General features: G+C 46.6%; 1 protein-coding gene across 3 annotated transcripts in view; it reads left to right on the forward strand.

Annotated features, from left to right (window-relative positions):
• Positions 1 to 952: 952 nt before the first annotated feature.
• Positions 953 to 20,979, forward strand: part of PNPLA8 (patatin like phospholipase domain containing 8) — a 75,136-nt gene continuing 55,109 nt past the window's right edge. Inside the window, exons 1-4 of one of the 3 annotated variants that reach the window (XM_039913199.1) lie at positions 975 to 1,041; positions 2,954 to 3,028; positions 8,998 to 10,183; positions 11,526 to 11,675. In XM_039913199.1, coding sequence (XP_039769133.1) covers positions 9,080 to 10,183; positions 11,526 to 11,675 — 1,254 coding nt within the window. In that variant the 5' untranslated portion in view covers positions 975 to 1,041; positions 2,954 to 3,028; positions 8,998 to 9,079. Of the gene's footprint in view, positions 1,042 to 2,953; positions 3,029 to 8,997; positions 10,184 to 11,525; positions 11,676 to 20,979 lie in introns of all 3 variants that reach the window. The other 2 variants (XM_029073572.2, XM_029073571.2) reach the window with 2 other exon arrangements.

Below are 20,979 nucleotides of genomic sequence, written 5' to 3' on the forward strand. Positions count from 1 at the left end.
GTAAAGGAGGCCTGAGGGACCTGGCGCCCGCCGCCATTTGGCAAGTGTTCTTGTCTGTGTGTCTCCCCCTGAGGAAGATAAATAGGAAAGGATGTGAAGTCCGACGGCTGATCAGGGACACAGAATTCGACCACCATTTGAACTCTGGACCAAAAAGACTCTGCAGGTCTTCCCCTCTTTAGAATAACAGATCTAGAATGGTCTAATCTCTTTTTATGCTTAAAGGCGAAATGAACATCAGTTGGTGGTCCTTTTATAAAGGGGAGTGACATTTATCTCTGGTATCTTTGTATATTAGCTGCCTCTTTAGGCAACGTGATGCATTAAAGTCTCCGTCTTTCTCAAGTTAGATGGCTGCATACCTGACTCACAACTAATTCTCCTCCCCTCTTCAAAGCCCTACTTAGAGCTCACCTCCTCCAAGAGGCCTTCCCAGACTGAGCTCCTCTTCTCCCTCTACCACCCCCCTTTACCTCTCCGCAGCTAAACCCTCTTATCCCCCCTTTCCCTCTGCTCCTCCCCCTCTCCCTTCCCCTCCCCTCAGCACTGTGGTCATCTGCTCATTTGTATATATTTTGATTACCCTATTTATTTTGTTAATGAGATGTTCATCCCCTTGATTCTATTGCTATTGTTCTTGTCTGTCTCCCCGAATTAGACTGTAAGCCCGTCAAAGGGCAGGGACTGTCTCTATCCGTTGCCGATGTGTCCATTCCAAGCGCTTAGTACAGTGCTCTGCACAGAGTAAGCGCTCAATAAATACGAATGAATGAATGAATGAATGAATGAAAGGTGGGTCCGGGGGGGGGGGGGGGGGGCGAGTGCCGCGCCTCAGGGCCGCGCAACCGTCAGCTGGCGGGGCGCGCGCGCCTGCGTCACTTCCGGCAGAGCAGGGGGCGGGGCCGGGCCCAGCTGGGGAGGGCGGGGAGGGCGGTGGCGGCGGGGCGGGGCCGGAGCCTGAGCGACGGGAGACGGACAGCGGGACGGGGACCGGGACGGGGACGGGGACCGGGACGGAAGGCGCCCTCGGCCCGGCGGCTGGTGAGTGGGCCCGCGTGGCCCCCCCGTCCATCCTCCGGCCCCGTTGGGCGCGGGCTCAGCGTCGTGCGCGCTGTGGGCGGCGCTCCGAGGAGCGGGGTTGAGGGCCGGGCCCGGGGTCTGAGAATGGTGCCAGGTGGGGCACCATTCTCCCCTGGGCCCCCCGCAGCACCCCTCGCCATCCGCTTCGGGTCTCCCAACGCGTCGCCCGCCGCTTCGGGCCTGACGGAAGCGGGGAGGGAGGCGCGGCGGGCCCTGCCCCGCGCGCCGCCCCTGCCCCGCGCGCCGCCCCTCCCCGCCGACCGCGCCTGCCCCGCGCGCCGCCCCCGCCCACCCCATGGCACCTGCTCGGCCCCGCCCCGCCCCCTGCCCCGCGCGCCACCTCCCTTGCCCCGCGCGCCACCTCCCTTCCCCCGCGCGCCGCCCTCCTCCAATCAGACCGCGCCTCCCCCGCGCGCCCTCCTCCAATCGGACCGCGCGCCGCCTGCCCCGCGCGCCCCCCGCCCATCGGACGGCGCTTTCCCCGCGCGCCCCCTCCCCTCCGCCCGCGCCTTCCCCGCGCGCCGCCCCCGCGCCGCCCTCCTCCAATCGGACGCCGCCCGCCCCGCGCGCCGCCCCCGCCAACCTGCCGGCCGCCCCAAATGAGGGGCAGCGAGCCGTCTTCGAGACCTTATTAATGTTGGTATTGGTTAAGCGCTTACTATGTGCTCTGCACATAGTGTTCTAGGCGCTGGGGGAGATAGAAGGTCATCAGGTTGTCCTACGTGAGGCTCACAGTCTTCATCCCCATTTTACAGATGAGGTAACTGAGGCACAGAGAAGTTAAGTGACTTGCCCACAGTCACACAGCTGACTCTGCTCTGCCCACTTCTAACTGACGATGATGATGATAATGATGTTGGTATCTGTTAAGCACTTGCTATGTGCAGAGCACTGTTCTAAGCGCTGGGCTAGATGCAGGGTAATCAGGTGGTCCCACGTGAGGCTCACAGTTCATCCCCATTTTACAGATGAGGTAACTGAGGCCTAGAGAAGTGACTTGACCACAGTCACATGGCTGAGTGGCAGAGTTGGGATTCAAACCCACGACCTCCGACTCCAAAGCCCGGGCTCTTTCCACTGATGGTGGTGGTGGTGGTATTTGTTAAGCGCTTACTATGTGCCAAACACTGTTCCAAGCGCTGGGGTAGATACAGGGTAACGAGGTTGCCCCACGTGGGGCTCACGCTTTTCCTCCCCGTTTTACAGATGAGGGGACCGAGGCCCAGTGAAGTGACTTGCCCAAGGTCCCGGCTTCCGCCAACCATAGGTGCCCCATTTCGCTACCCCGGGTTCATCCTTGCCAGGACAGCGGTTGCCTGCCTTTCTTTTCAGACACGGGGAAATAATTTGCTTTTTCCCGACTTGGTCCTGGGATCTCCCCCTCTGCTCCCTCGAGAAATTCCTTTATTATCCCATGATGGAGGCTTGCAGAACAGTTAGTTGCAGGAGATTTGCTTGTCTCGTTGACAAATACATGATTAGTTTCAATTAAGAGTGGTGGTATTTGTTAAGCACTTGCCATGTGCCAAGCACTGTCCTAAGTGCTGAGTTTGTTTTAATAGTAATGATAGTATATCGAGCACTTGCTGGCTGCAGTTAAGAGAAGCAGCGTGGCTCAGTGGAAAGAGCCCGGGTTTGGGAGTCAGAGGTCATGGGCTCTAATCCCGGCTCCACCGCTTGCCAGCTGTGTGACTTTGGGCAAGTCACTTAACTTCTCTGGGCCTCAGTTACCTCATCTGTAAAATGGGGATTAAAACTGGGAGCCCCACATGGGACAACCTGATCACCTTGTATCCCCCAGCGCTTAGAACAGTGGTTTGCACATAGTAAGCACTTAACAAATACCAACATTATTATTATTATTATTAATAAGGTGCCCCGTGAGTGGAAAGTAAGAATCCAAGCAAACGACACCTTCCCCGCCCAGTCGGAGCTTACGCCCTAAAGGGTGAGGTGGTTTTAAAAATCCTCAGAAATTGAGTAATCAAAATAAGTAGTTGGTTGTACAGTTGAAAAATACATACAGAATTGTCCAGGATGAGCATAAGTGATATAGGATGGCTGGTAGATTTGTTCATCTTGTGGTGCTGGGAGCCAATCAAGGAAGGCTTGTTGGAGAAGGTGGTATTTTAGGAGGGAATTGGATGTGGGCCTTGCTCTTTTGGCCTACTGGACGGAGCACGGGCCTGAGAGGCAGAGGGTCGTGGGTTCTGGTCCCGGCTTCGCCACTTGTCTTCTGTGTGACCTGATGATGGCATTTGTCAAGCACTTACTGTGTGCCAAGCATTCTTCTAAGCGCTGGAGTAGATACAAGGTAATCAGGCTGTCCCTCGTGGGGCTCCCAGTCTTAATCCCCGATTTACAGATGAGGTGACTGAGGCACAGAGATAATCCGGGCAGCAGAGTGAAGTGGGGAGAGGCAGGAGGTTGGGAGGTCAGGAAGGAGGCTGATGCAGTAATCCAGGAGGGATAGGATGAGTGATTGTACTAATGTGGTAGTGGTTTGGATGGAGAGGAAAAGACAGATCTTGGCGATGTTGTGAAGGTGAGACCGGCAGGCTCTGGTGATGGAACATAGTAAGCGTCTAACGAATACCATAATTATTATGTTGCCGTCATGAGGTCTTCTGAGAGGATGTGCTGGCTTTTTTACTCAGCTTTCTACTTCTCTGTTTTACGTTACACCATTCATTTGTTCAGTTGGCTGCCTAAATAACAGCTTTCTATGGCAGCCTTTAAATCATAGTTGCCGTTATGGATTATTAGTTGTGTATATGCCTTCGCTGGAACCTTGGTTTTCTTCAGGCATATTGTCAGATGGTCCTGCCTGACTGATTTGGCAAAGGGATTGCCCGTCATTTGCCTGTTGTTTGGGGTGCAGTCACCTGCATACAGAATGACTGATTGTAGGACCTTGGATAATCTTTGCAGTCAGTTGAGTTGGAAAGTTTCCTGGAAAAAACATAATCAAACACCTGCATCCTAATCTCTGATATGATCCACCAGGCAGTCAAGATGTCCTTGAGGGTGCCCTCATCTTGTAAGCAAATCAAATGACGGAGATATCGTCAGGAGTGGTATTTATTGAGCACTTATTGTGGGTAGAACACTGTACTGAGTGCTTGGGAGAGTACAGTTCCACAGAGTTGGCAGACACAGTCCCTGCCCATAGTGATCTTAGAGTCTAGAGGGGGCACCAGGCACTGATGGAAATTAAGAATGTGTAATAAAGGGAGAAATAAATTAATCTCACTGATATGAGGGCAGCTCCCAGAACTCAACTCAAAAGTCTGAGGCCCAAGCCCCATCACTCCAGCTCTTTGAGGTCAAACAGCTCAGGAGGGCAAACAGGATTGGGTAAGAGAAGCCCCAAATTGAGCCATCCTCACTGCTCCATGCCCGAGGGATTAATATGTGTGTCTCAACCATACCCTGTCTAAGAGCCGGTATCAGCACTGGAGTCCAGGTCAGAGGTGCAGGGCCCCTCCAGTCTCGGACTGGACCCCTCGCCCAAGGCCGTGGAGTGTGTTCTAAAGGACCACCACGCCACCCACTCCCCAGCTGCTTACAAGTTTACGAGTTAGCTAAACCTTAAGAGCTAGATCAATCAATCACTCAGTCATTTTTATTGAGCACTTACTCTATGCAGAGCACTGTACTAAGCGCTTGGGAGAGTACGGTGTAAGAAAATAATAGAGTTGGTAGTTGCAGTCCCTGCCCACAACAAGCTTACAGTCTAGAAGGGAAGACAGACATTACACATGTACGTAAGTGCAGTGGAGCTGAGGGAGGGATGAATGAAGAGTGTAAATTCAAGTGCAAGGGCAACCCAGAAGGGAGTGGAAGAAAAGGAAATGAGGGCTTAGTCAGGGAAGGCCTTTTGGAGGAGATGTGCTTTAAACAAGGCTTTGAAGGTCGGGGAGTGATTATCAGATTTGAAGAGGGAGGGTGTTCCAGGCCAGAGGCAAGATGTGGGCGAGAGGTCAGCAGTGAGATAGATGAGACCGAGGTACTGTGAGTACGTTGGCATTAGAGGAGCAAAGTGTGTGGGCTGGGTTGTGTTAGAGCAGCAAAATGAGGTGGCAAGGTGACTGAGTGCTTTAAAGTTTCTCTTTGAAGAGCAGGTGATCGGGTAAACACTGGAGGTCCTTGAGGGGTGGGGAAACATGGACTGGACAGGTAGTTTGGAGAAGAAAGGGTGGACTGTAGTGATGTTGTGAAGGTTTAACCAACAGGATTTAGTGACAGATAGAATATGTGACTTGAATGAGAAAGGTGAATCAAGGGTTACCCCAAGGTTACGGGCTTGGTGGTGCTCCACTCATTAATGGGAAAATCAAGGGGAGGATAGGGTTTGGGTGGAAGGGAGTTTTGTTTTGGACGTGATAACTTTGAGGTGACAAAGGGGCATCCAAGTAGAAGTGTCTTAAAGGCAGGAGGAAATGCGAGACTGCAGAGAGGGAGAGGGATCAGGGCTGGAGATGTAGATTTGCGAATCATCCACATAGAGGTGGTAGTTGAAGCCATGGAACCGAATGAGTTCTCCAAGGGAGTGGGTGTAGATGGAGAATAGAAGGAGACCCAGAACAGAACTCTGAGAGACATCCACAGTTAGGGGATGAGAGGCAGAAGAGGAGCCCCTGAAAGAGACTGAAAATGAGTGGCCAGAAAGATAGGAGAACAAGGAAACGACTACGTCAAGTGAAACCGAGGTTGGATAATGTTTCCAAGAGAAAGGGTTGGTCAGCAGTGTCAAAGGCAGCTGAGAGGTTGAGTAGGATTCCGATGGAGTAGAGGCCTTTGGATATGGCAAAAAGAAGACCATTTGTGACCTTAGATAAGGCGGTTTCTGTGGAGTGAAGGGGATGGAAGCCAGATTGGAGGAGTCATGGAGAGAACTGGAGGAGAGATCTTGTTCTTGTTCCATCAGGATTGCCTCAACAGATCAATGTGAATAATGTGGGCACAGTTTTCTTAATTTGTAATAATGCCCAACTTAAAAAGGAAAAAATTTGTGCTACTTACATACTACTGGGTAATGGAGATAGTCTGTTGTTAACCATTCCATTTCCTTGTTTCTCCATTTGGAGTGATGTTCAAAATCACACATACCTTTGTTTGTCTTTTCTTTGTGACTGCAGGCCTTGTGCATCTGTTCCAGATTTGCCATTTCAGCAGGGTGATAGTCACCTTCTTGACAGATAGACCAGGGGTGGCCAAACCTATCTCGTCGTAGCCACGCTTTAAGCAAATCAAGTGGCTGAGCTCAATCTCGTTCCATTAGTAACGGTAGGATTAAGTGCCTATCCATGCAAACAACTGTACCGAGTGCTTAGGAGAACTACAGAAGACTAAGTCCTCCCTCTCTGTTCTGAAGTTTGCCACCCAAAAGGAAAGCTATGTATAAACAGATACGGTTGCATAATTGACTTGAAATGTGTACACACAGCCTACTTAGATGTGCTTAAATGCAGTGAGAATCTCAGTCAATAGCATGACCAGGGACGTTTTAAATAGAGCTACGATGAAGAGCAGGAATGGAATTTGGCCAAGTGGGGAGGAAAGGACACCCCCAATGGAAAGAACGGTGGAACAATCAAAGGCAGGGAACAATGAGGACATTTTATTTTGGCTGAGTATAGAAGGCAGATACAAATAATCATTCAACTGGTAGAAAGATTTGAAGCTGTTGATCAAGAGCTTCAGTTTGATCTCTAAGATCCTTGTAGACAGGGAATGTGTTATATCGTTGTGTTGTACTCTCCCAGGCGCTTAGTATAGTGACCTGCACGCAGTAAGCACTCAATAAACATGATTGATTGATTTGAGGCGTGATAGTATGCTATTGAGATTTTGGGAGACTTTAAGCTCATTTTCTAGTGTGTAAGCTTTATTTGGACAGAGCACATGCCCTCTGATTCTGTTGTATTGTACTTTCCTAGGTGCTTAGCGCAGTGCTCTGCCCAGAGTAAGCACTCAATAATTGATCATTTGGAAATGTAATAGCATTAAGCCTGGTAGAGAGAGGTGATTCTTGTTGATAGAATAAAGACGAGGGAAACAAGGCACACTGGCCAGGAGGATGATTTATGGATGACTCGTAACTTTTGGGGCGTTCCAGCTCATAGGGTTTTAGCTACTATCTCTAGGAGGATGACACCCAAATCTGCCTCTCGAACCCTGATCTTCCAAAATAGTGATGACATATTAAGTGCTGACTATGAGTCAAACACCGTGCTATGTGCTGGAGTAGAGAACGGCCAGTCAGAGCAGACACTGTCCCTGCCCTGCACGGGACTCACAGGTGCAGAGGGAGGGAGAACAGGTGACTGGGAGTTGGAAGATTAGTCATGAATCCGCCTCTTGGAAGAGATCGTTTTTTCAGTGAGCTTTGAAGAAAGAAAGAGCTGTTTTGTGGGGCTGTGGTAGGAGAGTTGAGAGCAAGTATAATTGCCAAGTTTACTAGAGAGGGAAAGGTGAGCTTGGGAAAAAGGTGTCTACGTCATTTTATCCAGTGGCTGATGATTGGACCGGAATAACTTTATTGGAAACCCATGCGAGAGTCTGCACCTTCTAGGAGTTTTGCTGGGATGGAAGAAAGAAGTTAATAGTGGAAGCAGCAGGGTCAAAAATTATTTTTTATAATGGGAGAGAAACGTAAGGCTATACATAACGTCTGCTAAGGAGTGGAGTAGATGAGGCAAAATTTTGGTGAGTGCGGGATCTGAGTTACAGGTTCATTCATTCAATAGTATTTATTGAGCACTTACTATGTGCAGAGCACTGTATTAAGCGCTTGGAATGTATAATTCGGCAACAGATAGAGACAATCCCTGCCCATTGACGGGCATACAGTCTAATCGGGGGAGACAGACAAAAACAATAGCAATAAATAGAATCAAGAGGATGTACATCTCATTAACAAAATAAATAGGGTAATAAAAATATATATAAATGAGCGGACGAGCACAATGCTGAGGGGAGGGGAAAGGAGAGAGGGAGGAGCAGAGGGAAAGAGGGTGAAAAGGGGGCTTAGCTGAGGGGAGGTGAAGCGGGGGCAGAGAGGCAGCAGAGGGAACAGAGGGAAAAGGGGAAGCTCAGTCTCAGTCTGGGAAGGCCTCTTGGAGGAGATGAGCTCTCAGTAGGGCTTTGAAGAGGGAAAGAGAGTTAGTTTGGCAGAGGTGAGGAGGGAGGGCATTCCAGGACAGCGGGAGGACGTGGGCCAGGGGTCGATGGCGGGATAGGCAAGAATGGATGACGGTGAGGAGGTGGGCGGCAGAGGAGCAGAGCCTACGGGGTGGGCAGTAGAAAGAGAGAAGGGAGGAGAGGTAGGAGGGGGCAAGGTGATGGAGAGCCTTGAAGCCTGGAGCGAGAAGTTTCTACAGGTAGAAGACTAATGTTTGTGGGAAGAAACAAGAATTTCCCATCACTATAGACAGCACCGCTCTCCTCCCTTGTCTCAAAAGCCCTTTACCTTGGCATTATCCTTGACCCATGGAATCCTGCCGGTTCTACCTTCACAGCATCTCCAGAAGCCACACTTTCCTTTCCATACAAACTGCTTTCACATCGATCCAAGCTCTTATCATAGCCCAACTCGACTACTGCCTCAGCCTCTTCACCGATCTCCCTGTCGCCAGTCTCTCCCCACTCCACTTTACCGTTGCCTGGAGCATTTTCAAAAAAAAAAAATGCCTCCCTATTTGTCTCTCTTCTGTCTGTCCTCTGTACTGCCTCGAATGACATGGCTTTATCTCCAGTACCCTCCCCAAAAATGAATTGTTATGAAAGTCCTTGAGCCCTCTTCCCTCAAGATAGATGGGCCAGTGGATGAATGTTGATTTTTGAATTTAAAGAAATTTGATTTTTCTTTTTGCCGAGTTTTAATTTTCATTCTAATATGCTTGACTCTTTCAGGTCTGACCACGGATTGTGGTGTTTTCTGAAGTGTTCAGGAATGAAGTGAAAGAAAATGTGGAAAACACAATATCTTTAAGTAATGTCCTTTAATTTGACTATAGATATATATATTTATCTCTGTAATACAAGAAGCCTTTGGGTGAAACAGAGAAACAAGCAGGTGTATTTTCTGAACATACCTAAATTTTACTGGAGCGTTTGTCCCTCCTACCCAAGGAGAGGTTTCCATACAAGGAAGACACAATGTAAGTGGACCCAAAGGGAAATAAACTCTTCTGACAAGCTTTGCTACATGCAAGATGGCCAGGATTCACAGATTGGAGTCTTAAAGTTTAGTACCTCTGCTCCCAAAGGACTGACAAAAGTAAGTGTTTATATGTCCCGTATTAAAAACACTTTGGACTCTGTTTCAAAGGCCGTATTTGGCAATCAGAATGAAATGATTTTACGTTTAGCGCGATTTAAGCCAAGCTCTGGAATATTGAGGAAAGCATCAGAAAATGCCAGGTTAAGCCAGGAAAAGGGAAAACAAGCACCAGGAGTAAAAACACCACAAGATTCTAGTGCGAATCCAAAAGAAGAGAGTCATTTTTATGAAAATGGAACCTCAGACTCTTCATTGGAAACCACAAATGATTTCGATCAAGTTTTAGAAGACTCTGAAAAGAATAAAGGCTACCTTTTTCATATAAGCTGCTTTGCCACAAATTTTGGGGAGTCGTTCAACTTTTTATCAAACCATATAAATTCATACTTCATAGGGGATAAGAATATGGCTCAAGAGATGGAAGACAAACCTGCCCCCGTTGATTCAAAAGGGGAAGACAGAAAGGATGAAGTTGAAAGCAGAAACGGTTCTTCGGAATATTCTGTCTCGAATAATGAGAAGGTGACCGTTTCGGATTCTCCTTCTATTACCAAAACCGATCCTATTGAAAGTACCGAAACGTTGGACGTTCATACGATTTCGACTAAACAGAGTATCGCACACTTCCTTTCGCACCCTAGTAACAGTGTTCAGGCTTTGGTTGGTGGTTATATAGGTGGATTGGTCCCCAGATTAAGAGCCGAACCAAAAGGTCACTCAGAAGAACGTGAAGAAGTTGTAGGAGCAGCCGAGCAGGTGAGCGGCAAGGAAAAAAGTTCGGAAGAGAAAAGGCGTCTGTCTCTTCAACGAGAAAAGGTAAATCTCAGTCGTGTGTTTTTTAAGCATGATTGAAATTTGGTCCCTGCAGTAGGCAATGTGTGGAATTTGTAGCTTGGTTTAACCTGTGAATCGTGTATGTACTTTATATATTATAAATTACTTATATTAATTTACATCTCCCCGTCTAGACTGTAAGCTCACTAAGGGTGGGGGACGCATCCGCTAATTCCCTTGTACTTTTCCAAGCGCGTAGTACAGTGCTCTACACACTGTGCTCAACCCAGTGCTCAATAAGTACCACTGACTGATTGAATCACCAGAAACAATACTAAATAGAATCCAGAGTTCAGTTCTAAAAATGATTTTAAAAGAAAAAGCAATCAGCTCTCTCCCTCCTACTTATCCTCTCTCCTCTCCCACTATAGCCCAGCTCAGTAGCTTTGTTCCTCTCAGGCTAACTTACTCTCTGTGCCTCAGTGTCACATCTCTTGCCACCAAGATTTTATACCCTCTGCCCTGCATAGGACTCCCACTACATGCCTGCCAGACCACAACTCTTCCCATCCTCAAGCCCTTCTGAAATCTCATCTCCTCCAGGAGGCCTTCTCCTTTTAATCTCTAATCTCCTGCTATATATATCTCCTATCTGCCACTTTAGCTCATTCCTGCTAAATATAGTGGTATTTATTGAGCTCTTGCTGCATGGAGAGCACTGGATTAAGCACTTGGAAAAATACATGGATCGTGAGCCCCTTGAGGAACAGAGTCCTTGTCTAATTCCCACCTGTGTACTCCACGTACAGCACTTAGTGAATACCCTTACAGCTGCAGTTCGGTGAAGTTATTAGTCAGAATCCCTGTCCACAAGGAATTTACAGTGTAGGCGGGGAGACAGTCATGAAAATCAATTATAGTCAGGGGAAATGACAGATATGAGGATATGGACATAAATGTTATGGGGCTGGGGGTGGGGTGAGTATCAAAGTGCTTTAGGGGTAAGGACCCAAATGCATAGGTGACCCAGGGCAGGGAGCAAACTGGGGAACTGAGGGCTTCTTAGGTACTCACACGCCTTTTAGCTCTTATGTATGTACTCTGTATACTCCATTACTTCCTCCTGTAATTTTTCCTAGTATCAGTAGTACACCTCAGTGTCTGCCTCCCCTGTTTGATCGTAAAATCCTTCTGGGAAGGGATCAAGTTTCCTAAGTGCCTAGCACAGTGCTGTGCACACAGTAGCTGCTAAATAAATGTTGAATATTGAGCTTCTACAAAACATTAATTCATTTTAAAGACACTACTGTTAATGTAAGATATTTATAAGTTGTCGTCAGAGCAGTTTCATGTGCAAAATTGTCACTGCTTGATACCTCTTCAGATAATTGCAAGAGTGAGTGTTGATAACCGAACCCGGGCGATCGTTCAAGCACTGCGAAGAACAACAGACCACAAGCTCTGCATTAACAGGGTTGAAGAACTGACTTTTCATCTTCTAGAATTTCCAGAAACTCGAGGAGTCGCTGTCAAGGTGAGGGTTTATTTTGTCTGACCCACATTAGTGAAATTTCACTCTTTAAAATAAACCAGAATATTTAATATATTTTTTCCTTAAGTTTTCTGTTTTGACACCCTTACTATTTTCTAAAAAGATCTACTGGTCCTTTGTTTTGGAAGATAACAATTCTGACATAGACATCCTCTTGGGCCTCACAGAATGTAAGCGAAAAGACCAATGGTTACCACCAATTCTCTTCCTCCTTGCATGTATTGCACTCCAGGATTAAAATCCAGAGCGGTCTAGTGGTGTACCAGAATTTACTTGGTTAGACGAACAGTGTTTAGGGACAACTTTTGTTTTTACTTTCCCATTTAGAAGGAGGAGTGCATTCCAATCCAGGGCTATTCAGACGTCCAGTATTTTAGCAAATGCTGTTGCTGCCTCATCAGCGATGAAACAACCAATTTCATGGGCTGTCTCCTTGTTCAGGATCTTTGAAAGAGCAGTAGGGGAAGGAGTAAAACCAAAATGTGAATTTTAAGTGGGAGGAGTGTGCCAGGAGATCTTTGTCTCTCCAGGCTGAGGTATGGTGTAAAAGTTTTGTGCTTAGAGGCAGGAGTGTTCATTGAACACTTAACGTGTGTAGAGCCCTGTAGTAAGCACCTGGGAGGGTACAGTAGAATTAGTAGACATGATTCCTGACATCAAAGAGTTTAGAGTCTAGAAGGGGATGCAGACACTAAAATAAATTGCAGATAGGAGAAAGAAAAATTGGTTATGTTCACGAGTTAGTGCTTAAGCATTAGAGTTCGTAAAGTAGAAGTGCTCTGGGATGTTGTGAGTATGGAAGTGCTGAGTTGGCAATTGGAGAGATATAGGCTGGGGAGATTAGAAATTAATTGGGTAGGAAGTGAGATTTCAGAAAGCTGGGTCTGCTGGGTTTCATTCTGAACTGAGACCGTTGAGCAAGAGTTCAGGGGTAGAGTGGAGGCCAAGGTGCAGTTAATAATAATAATGTTGGTATTTGTTAAGTGCTTACTATGTGCAGAGCACTGTTCTAAGTGCTGGGGTAGACATAGGGGAATCAGATTGTCCCATGTGGGGCTCACATTTAATCCCCATTTTACAGATGAGGTAACTGAGGCACAGAGAAGTTAAGTGACTTGCCCACAGTCACCCAGCTGACAAGTGGCAGAGCCGGGAGTCGAACTCATGACCTCTGACTCCGAAGCCCAGGCTCTTTTCCACCAAGCCACGGTGAGGTTGAAATGAACGAAGAGTGTGAGCTGGTGGGTTAGTAGGAGCAGAGAGTGGCTAAGTAAAAGGGTGATAACTCACTGAGTGCCTGAATCCCAGTGATCAGGAGTTTCTGCTTGAAACGAAGAGGAATAGATACCATAAGGAATTTTGGAGGTTCAGGGAGATGCATGCAAAATTATATTGTAAAAATATGATCCAGACACCAGAGTGAAGTGAGGACTGGAAGAGGGAAGACTGGAGGTAAGGAGACTGGCGGGGAAGCTGATCAGTAGTCAAACTAGGATGGGACAGGTATTGCGTATTGTCCAGTGTGGTGGCCATTTGGATGGAGAAGAAGGGGTGGGTCTGGAAATGTTATCGAGGAAAAATCAGTAGGGTCAATCAGTCAAATTTATTGAGCGTTTACTGTGTGCAGAGCAGTGCCCTAAGCGCTTGGGAGAGTGGTGACGGGCTGTATTTGGGGTTGAAGGAGAAGGAGGAGTCAAAGAAAATGCCACAGTTGCCCCATCTTCAGAGACAGGGAAGATAGTGGCGATGTCAGGTCTGGGGGAAAGTTAGGTAGAGGAGAGGATTTGGAAAGGAAGATGAGTTCAGTTTTGAACCTATTGAGCTTGAAGTGTTGGTGGCCTGATGGAAAGAGCACAAGGCCTGGGAGCTAAAGGACCTGACTTCTAATCCCTTCTCTGCCACTTGCCTACTGGGTGACCTTGGGCAAATCATTTAGCTTCCCTGCGCCTCCAATTCCTCATCTATAAAATGGGGATTCAGGGCCTGATCTCCTTTCTACTTAGATGGTGAGTACTATCTGGAAGAGGGACTGAGTCCAAATTGATTATTTGGAATCTCCCCTAGCGCTTAGCACAGTCATTGTTATTTAGAGATGTCCTGGATCCAGGAGGAATTGGGGGGTTTCAGAGAAGGAAAAAGGTCAGGACTAGCAAGGTAGGAGTGAGAGTCATCTGCATAGAAGGAGTAGTAGATGGTTTGGGAGTAGATACAGCCCCCCAGGGAATGAGTGTAAGATGCAAAGAGAACATGACCCAGAAGTGATCTGTGAGGGGACAGAAGGCAGAGGAGGAGCAATGAAAGAGGGGATTTGGTCAGAGAGGTGAGAGCAGATGCAGGAGAGAACTGGGATAGTAAAACCAGAGTTAGGTTTTCCAGGAGAAGAGAGAGGTCCACATTGTTGAAGAGATCAAAGAAGATTTGGATAGAGTGGATTCCATTAGCTGTAGCAAGAAGAAAGCCAGTAATAACCTCGGAAATGGTGGTCATGGTGAAGTTTCAATGGTGGAAACTGGATAGAGAATCAAGAAGGGGAAGTGGAAGCAGCGAGTGTATGCAACCCATTTGAGGAGTTTAGGCAGGAAAGGGAGGAGGTTGATAAGGTGATTCTGGAGTTTGTAATGGGATCCAGAGGGTTTTTTTTAAGGATTAGGGAAATGTGGGAATGTTTGAAGGCAGAGGGGATGGAGTCACTTGAAAGGGAGTGGTTAAAGGTGTCTGTGAGTCAGGGAAGAACAGAAGGTGCAAATATTTTTACAAGGTGAGAAGGGATGGGGTGGGAATCTTAGGCTGAAGGGATTGATTCTTAAAAAGGGGAAAGATTGCATCTTGACATATGGGTGAGAAGGCTAAGTGGATATCAGGGTGCTTTGGAGATGGGGAGTTGTTGGGGAAAAGCAGTGGCTCAGTGGATGAAGCGGAGCTTCTAAACCCAGCTCCTTCACTTGCCTGCTGTGTGACCTTGGATAAATCTTTTAACTTCTCTGTATGTCTGGTTCTTCCACTGTAAAATGGGGATTCAGCAACTGTTCTCCCTTCTACATGACTGTTAGCCCCATGTGGGATAGGGACTTTGTCCCACCTGATTAATTTGTATCTAGCCCAGTGCTTAGAATAGTGCTTGACACATAGTAAGTGTTTAAAAAATACCAAAATAAAAGACAAACAAAAATCCATGCCTCCAGATTTGTCAACAAAGTAATTGCAAGGTGATCAGGGGCCAGGGGACAGAGTTGGGTACACCAGGGGTTTCAGGAGGGAATAAACAAAAATCTAGAATAATTTTGGGGGCAGAGAGTATTGAGTTGATGAGGAAAGAAGAATTATGTTTGCTGAATGGAAAAGAGAGCAGAGTTCTAGCAAATAAGGTTGTATTTGAAGAGGCCAGAGTTTGGTAACTCTTTTTGCTGACTTGATCACAGGAGTGGTGAGCCTTGGCTGGGGCCTGATGTTCTGAGCTTGACTGGACAACGAAGGCATGAGAGACTTGAGTTTGGCGGAGAGGGAGATGTTGAGGGCATTGAGAGAGCTGCTAGGTAGGGAGACTGTGTGGAGTATGAAATTTTTGGAGAAGTGGAGGGAGCCCAGAGATCTCTGCAGGGGGAGAGAATGGGTTTGTGGGGAAAGGGCCATGTGGGAGAAAGTGAAGGTTACATTCAGAGGAGGAAATTGAGGTCGGAGAAGGGGGTGAAGGCAACTGAAACCTGGCCTAGTGTAGGTTTGCTTCTGGGGTATTTTCCTTTCCTTTCCCAGCTCTGTCCCTCTCAACGTCCTCCCCACTAGGGCACAGGATTGGGAAAGGGAGTATGGTTGGCTCAGCACAGTTCAACACTACTTGAAGAATAATTCAAGGACCTGTCGTTTGATGCCTTACCTTCCCCAAACAAATGTCCTTGTAAGTGCCCGGCTCAGGTTGTTGGTTATTCAGTTACGGACAGAGCAGCGGAGGTATTTAGCAAAGAAAAAGCCAACAAAAACCAACCCCCAATCCTCCCCCCACCAAAAAAACCCTGTGTCCAAGTAGCCCTTTTTAGGAATACATCACTCATGCCAAGTGTAATAGGCATTAGAAAATATATCTCAACATTACCTTCCTCACCAAATTCAAAACTGTTCTACCAGTGGACTGTGTCCATTGAACTTTAATAGTATGATGCAGTCACAGATAGAAAATCCTTAAATAGGAAAACAGCTGTCACGTCATGGAGCATTGGGACACTACTTGGTAATAAAAGCAATTGTTTTCGAAGAAAGACGGTAATTGCTACTCACGCAGTAGTTAGGTAAGAGGTCAAAATTGCTTCGTTGAATGAAACTGGGGAACTGAGCGACAGGTCTTAGAGGCTCTTTGGAGCAGTGTCTTTCAAACCTTAGATTTACAGTCAGTCAGTACTTAATCTCCATTCTCACAAATCTGCTCTGTAATTTAAATGACCGATGTCCTTGTACCTGACTGTACAGTGAAGCGCTTTGCCATCGTCATTAGCACGTATCTTCCAGCAGTGGCGAATGACAAGTGAGTGGAAGGAAAAATTCAATAAGCAGCTGGATAGGCTCATCATATTTACTCTTAAAATCTGACATTCTGGGATATTTTAGTGCCCTGGTGGTGATGCTGAAACCTGGAAAATAATTTGCCTCCATGAGACAGGCAATGTAAATAGCAATCACTTATACTGCTCAGCATACGTGAAGAGAACAGATGATGCTATCTTCTGCGTTCCAAAGAAAAGTAAGCTGTCATAATTGCCACCAAAGTTGAAAGAACCATAGAGATATTAATATCTTTTGAGCAGTCAGTGGATGCAGTACTAGAGAAGCAGCCTGGCTTAGTGGAAAGAGCACGGGCTTGGGAGTCAGAGGGTGTGAGTTCTAATCCCAGCTCCGCCACTTGTCCGCTCTGTGACCTTGGGCACACTGCTTAACTTCTGTGTGCCTCAGTGACCTCGTCTGTAAATGGGGATTAAGACTGTGAGCCCCATGTAGGACAGCCTGATTACCTTGTGTCTTACCTTACTCCAGTGTCTAGAACAGTGCTTGGCACATAGTAAGCGCTTAACAAGTGCCATTATTATTAGAGATTATATCATTGTCAGCAGAACTTGGAAAGCATGCAGATCACTACAGTCATGAAAGACACACTTGCAGGGCTGATTATTGCCTTCTGCACTCCCAACTTGAGCTGTCCCTACCAACAGTGTATTGAAAGGTGGCGCCCAGACCACCAAAAAGCTTAAATACCAAGGTCCTGGAAAATAAAGAGTCTCGCAAGATCCTGACATGCCGGCAGTCCTATTGGAACAAAAAACCCAGAGCACCAAGTATCAATGCGGATAGAATGTGTGCTTTTCAAAGGCACCGTCCGTCGGGAGGCTGCGACTATGACAGTGAGACATCGTCCAGACTGGTTTAATGAAAACTCAAGAGTTCCAAAAAAAAACACTTTGAGCAAAGCAGAAAATGCACCTTCCAGCTCTCTATAAACATAACAAAGGGGAATCCTACCAGGAAAAGCTGCATCAGGACATATATAGTTCAAGCTGAGGTGGTGGGATCTTAACCTACTACAGGAGGTATGGAGGTATATCTAGTTTATTGAGCAGGTTGCTCCAGGGGCAGCTATCAATTTCACATGAACCGGCAGGATGCAGTCAGCCATCTTCCCAGCACCTCTGCATTGTGTCTAGCAACATAACTCCACTGGGAGAATGGACGGCAGCAAGATGCTCAGGCAAGACGACGTCTGGAGAACTGAAGAGGGCACATGCCAGACAGGGAGGTAGACTCTATCAATGGTATTTATAGAGTGCTTACTGTGTGCAGAGCACTCTATTAAAGTGCTTGGGAGAGTACAATATAACAGTGTGATAGAGTTAGTAGATGCAGTCCCTGCCCTGACCAGTTTAAAGGCGTGGTGAAGCTTGTGGTAGAGCAGTGGACTATTTACGAGGCTGTAGCCAGTCAGTAAATCTGCTGCAGTGAAGGGGGAACATAACCTCTCTTTGAGCTTCGCACCCATGAAGATCAGAATAGCAAGAGGCAGGCCCAGTGTGGGGCAAACTGGGTAGCCCAGTGAGGAGCTATCCTACCGTGCAAAAATCGCAGGAGGGAATGTCAGTCACCCAGTGATCTTTTCAGCTACACTCACCCATATGAATAGGACCTCATAGTTAACATTATTTCAAAAGTGGGCAGTTCTATGCGGCTGCACCTATAGGTAAGATGCCCAGTAATTTTAGTGCTTTGAAATGTAATTTCTATTATTTTTTTTCATTTATGATGGAAGGTTAACTCGCCTAGCAGCCCACAACCAATTTCTTCCCCTGTCCACTTTTACCTGATATTCTTTCAGACCGTGAGAGAGTACAGTCCAATTGATTTAGTAGGCCTGGTGGTCTGGCTTTGTTTCCTTTTGCCAGCCGTAATATGAGGACAGTTAGTGTTTCACACCCGTTTGTAAGTGTTGGGAAGGATAATTGACGATGACACTTAAAAAACATTTTGGAACTAAAGAAAGGGATTTATTTTCACAGACTTCGTCTTACACATTCATGGCATATCGGAAAAACAAGACTTGTTAAAATTCCACTGCAAGTGTGATGTTTTTACGTTCTGGATTTTGCCAAAGAAACTGATAGAGGTATCTAAATGATGCTATAATTCAAATAATTATTGCAAGCAAAGTGAAGTTTGTAATAATTGTATTTATTAAACTCTTATGCTGTGCCAAGTACTATTTTAAGTACTGGGGTAGGAGAACAGGTATTGAATGCCCATTTTATAGATGAAGAAACTGAGGCACAAAAGTTAAGTGACTTCTCCAAGGTCACAAAGAAGACTAGTGACAAAGCCAGGATTAAGATGCAGGGCTCTTGCCTCCCAGGCCCATACCCTTTCCACTAGGCCACCCTGCTTCCCTAAATAAATACCTAAAAAAAACTCAACTAATGCTTCAGTCCAAATTATAGCTGAAGACAAAGAGTAATTTATGTAAAATATAGAGTCTAAGCTTAGAGTTTATTAAATCTTCACTGTGCTCCTTTTTGGTGGCAGCCGTTAACTTGTCCAAAATTTCCATTTTAGTTAATTTTTGAACTTTATACTTATCTGTAGATTAAAATTAGCTTTCGTATCACTGCAGGGTTGGATTATTCAAATAAATTTTCATTCCTCCTATACCAATGTGAGCATTAGTTGTCCAAAAATGATGACACAAAAACTGTATCTAAAATGCCCAAACTGATATATTTTTATGCTGTAATCCTGTCGTATTTTCCAAGTGTCGTGAGTTTTAAAAGCTGTAAATTATATATGCATACTAAATTCATATGCTTCGCTAATCCCTTCCCTAGAGAATACTTCTGAAAAGTAGGTAAAACTGAGCTCTTCGTTATTTGTTGGAAACTGTAAAATTAATTTGTAATTTGTTTTCCTGATTGGATCTTTTAAAATTGCTTCTATCTTGCCCAAGAAGCATTCTTTGATTAGGCATTGGGTGTCATTTCTTTCCCTCAGTTTAACTGAATTAAATTGGATATATTAAAAGTTATAGAATTGATCTTTAGTCTCATCTTTCGATATTAGCCCCATGCTCTCACTTGAATCTAAACATATCACATCTCGTGGTGTGCTTTCAGAACACACAGTAACTTGGTACAATTCCAGTTTAATTCTGACTTCTAAGAATGATCTGGTTAATAATAGAGCTCCAAGAAATGACCTCCTTCTAATTTTAGGTACTCTAGCCAAGAAATTTGTATAGATATGGCTTCATAAACAAATAAACTCAAGGACAGATGATCCAAAGGCTGGTGTTGGCCTGATTAGTTCATCGTGGAATCTCTTGCTTGGAGAACATAGCCCGGAGGACTTGTAGTGGCCAGCTTTCCCAGTTTATTATTTAAAGGGATTTCCCAGGTGGATATCAGGTCTCTGTCCCTCTAGGAATCCTCTGCAAGTCAGCTCTCCCCTCTCCCCTTTCCCCTTTCATTCCTCTTTGGATGAAAGCAGCTACTCAATCGATCTGTAGTATTTATCGATCAGCTACTGTGTGCAGAACACCGACTGAAGTGTTTACGAGAGTTCAGGAGAATTAGAAGACATAATTCCTGCCTTCATAGAGTTTACCGTCCCGAGGGAAGACAAACAAAGTAATTACAGCTAGGAGGAGAAAGGGAGTGGGATGACGGAAATGTGGATGGATAAGTTATTTGTGAAATGTGTAAATCTGCATCGGTTCTCTCCCCCACACTCCTGTATTTTTTCTTTTTTTGAAACAAGTGTCTCTGAGCCAAGCATGTGCAGTCACTGCCAGCAGAAATGGGAAAGGACACAGTCTGCAGGTGGGCCACATTTGGGAGGGAGCAGTTAACTGTTACCAGGGTTCTGGCTGGAACCTTACCCACAGCCAGACGTCTAGACCCTCTGTCCTGCCTTTTTGCCCCAAGGGGCAGGGGCTTGCTTTGATTTTCCCAGCTCTCTCCTCAGTACTGCCTGTCTAGCTCTAACCTTCTCCCTGGGGCTGTGTTTATAGCTGCCTTCTCCCACCTTCAGGGTGTCCCCTGGGGGCCTCTTTTGGGCCACTGAGGCTGCTCCCAGACCCTCAGGAGTTTCACTGCGTGGTATAATGATGCCGCACTGTGGGGCCACCCTGCTGAACCTACTCTTTCCCACCAAGCTGACCGGCTTTGGGCCCGACGACTCCTTGGGAAAGGCCTTGCCATTAGTCTCCATGGTGATGGTGTGAGCCATCTGCTGGAGGTAAATATGCCAGAAGTTGCTGGGGAACAAGGAAGCGAAGTGTGTGTAGGAATGGGGAGTGTTGGGGGGCAGGAGGGAGGAATAATGAAAGTTGGAGGCAGTCAGAGTGCTTTGAGGAGCAGATGGACCCTTTTCATTTTCAGCAGCTGGCGGAGCACCTCCTCAGAGAGGTCCAGGAATGTTGTGGCCTTTGGCGCCAGGAAATGGTGGTCCTGAGGAAAGTAGGGCCCCAAGAACAGCTGAGCAGGGCCAGGCCAGGACCTAGGCCTCTGGTTATCAAGGCAGGCTACACTGGAACGGGAGCAGGGCAGGGGTAAGAGGGGACCAGGAGAAAATTGGCTTGCAGTGATTGGAGTTCAAACCCCAAATATTCAGGCTGGGAGGAAGAGGACTGAGAGATGCAGGGGGGAGGGGAGACTCAGCTTCTAGGAGCAGGGGAGGAAAGGGATGAGGGGATAGGTGCCACGAGGGATTCCCAGAGACATTTGTATATACCCATTGGGCTCAACCTTCTCATCAGGGCTGGTTT

This window comes from Ornithorhynchus anatinus, chromosome 10, assembly GCF_004115215.2.
Source record: "Ornithorhynchus anatinus isolate Pmale09 chromosome 10, mOrnAna1.pri.v4, whole genome shotgun sequence".
NCBI lineage: Eukaryota > Metazoa > Chordata > Mammalia > Monotremata > Ornithorhynchidae > Ornithorhynchus > Ornithorhynchus anatinus.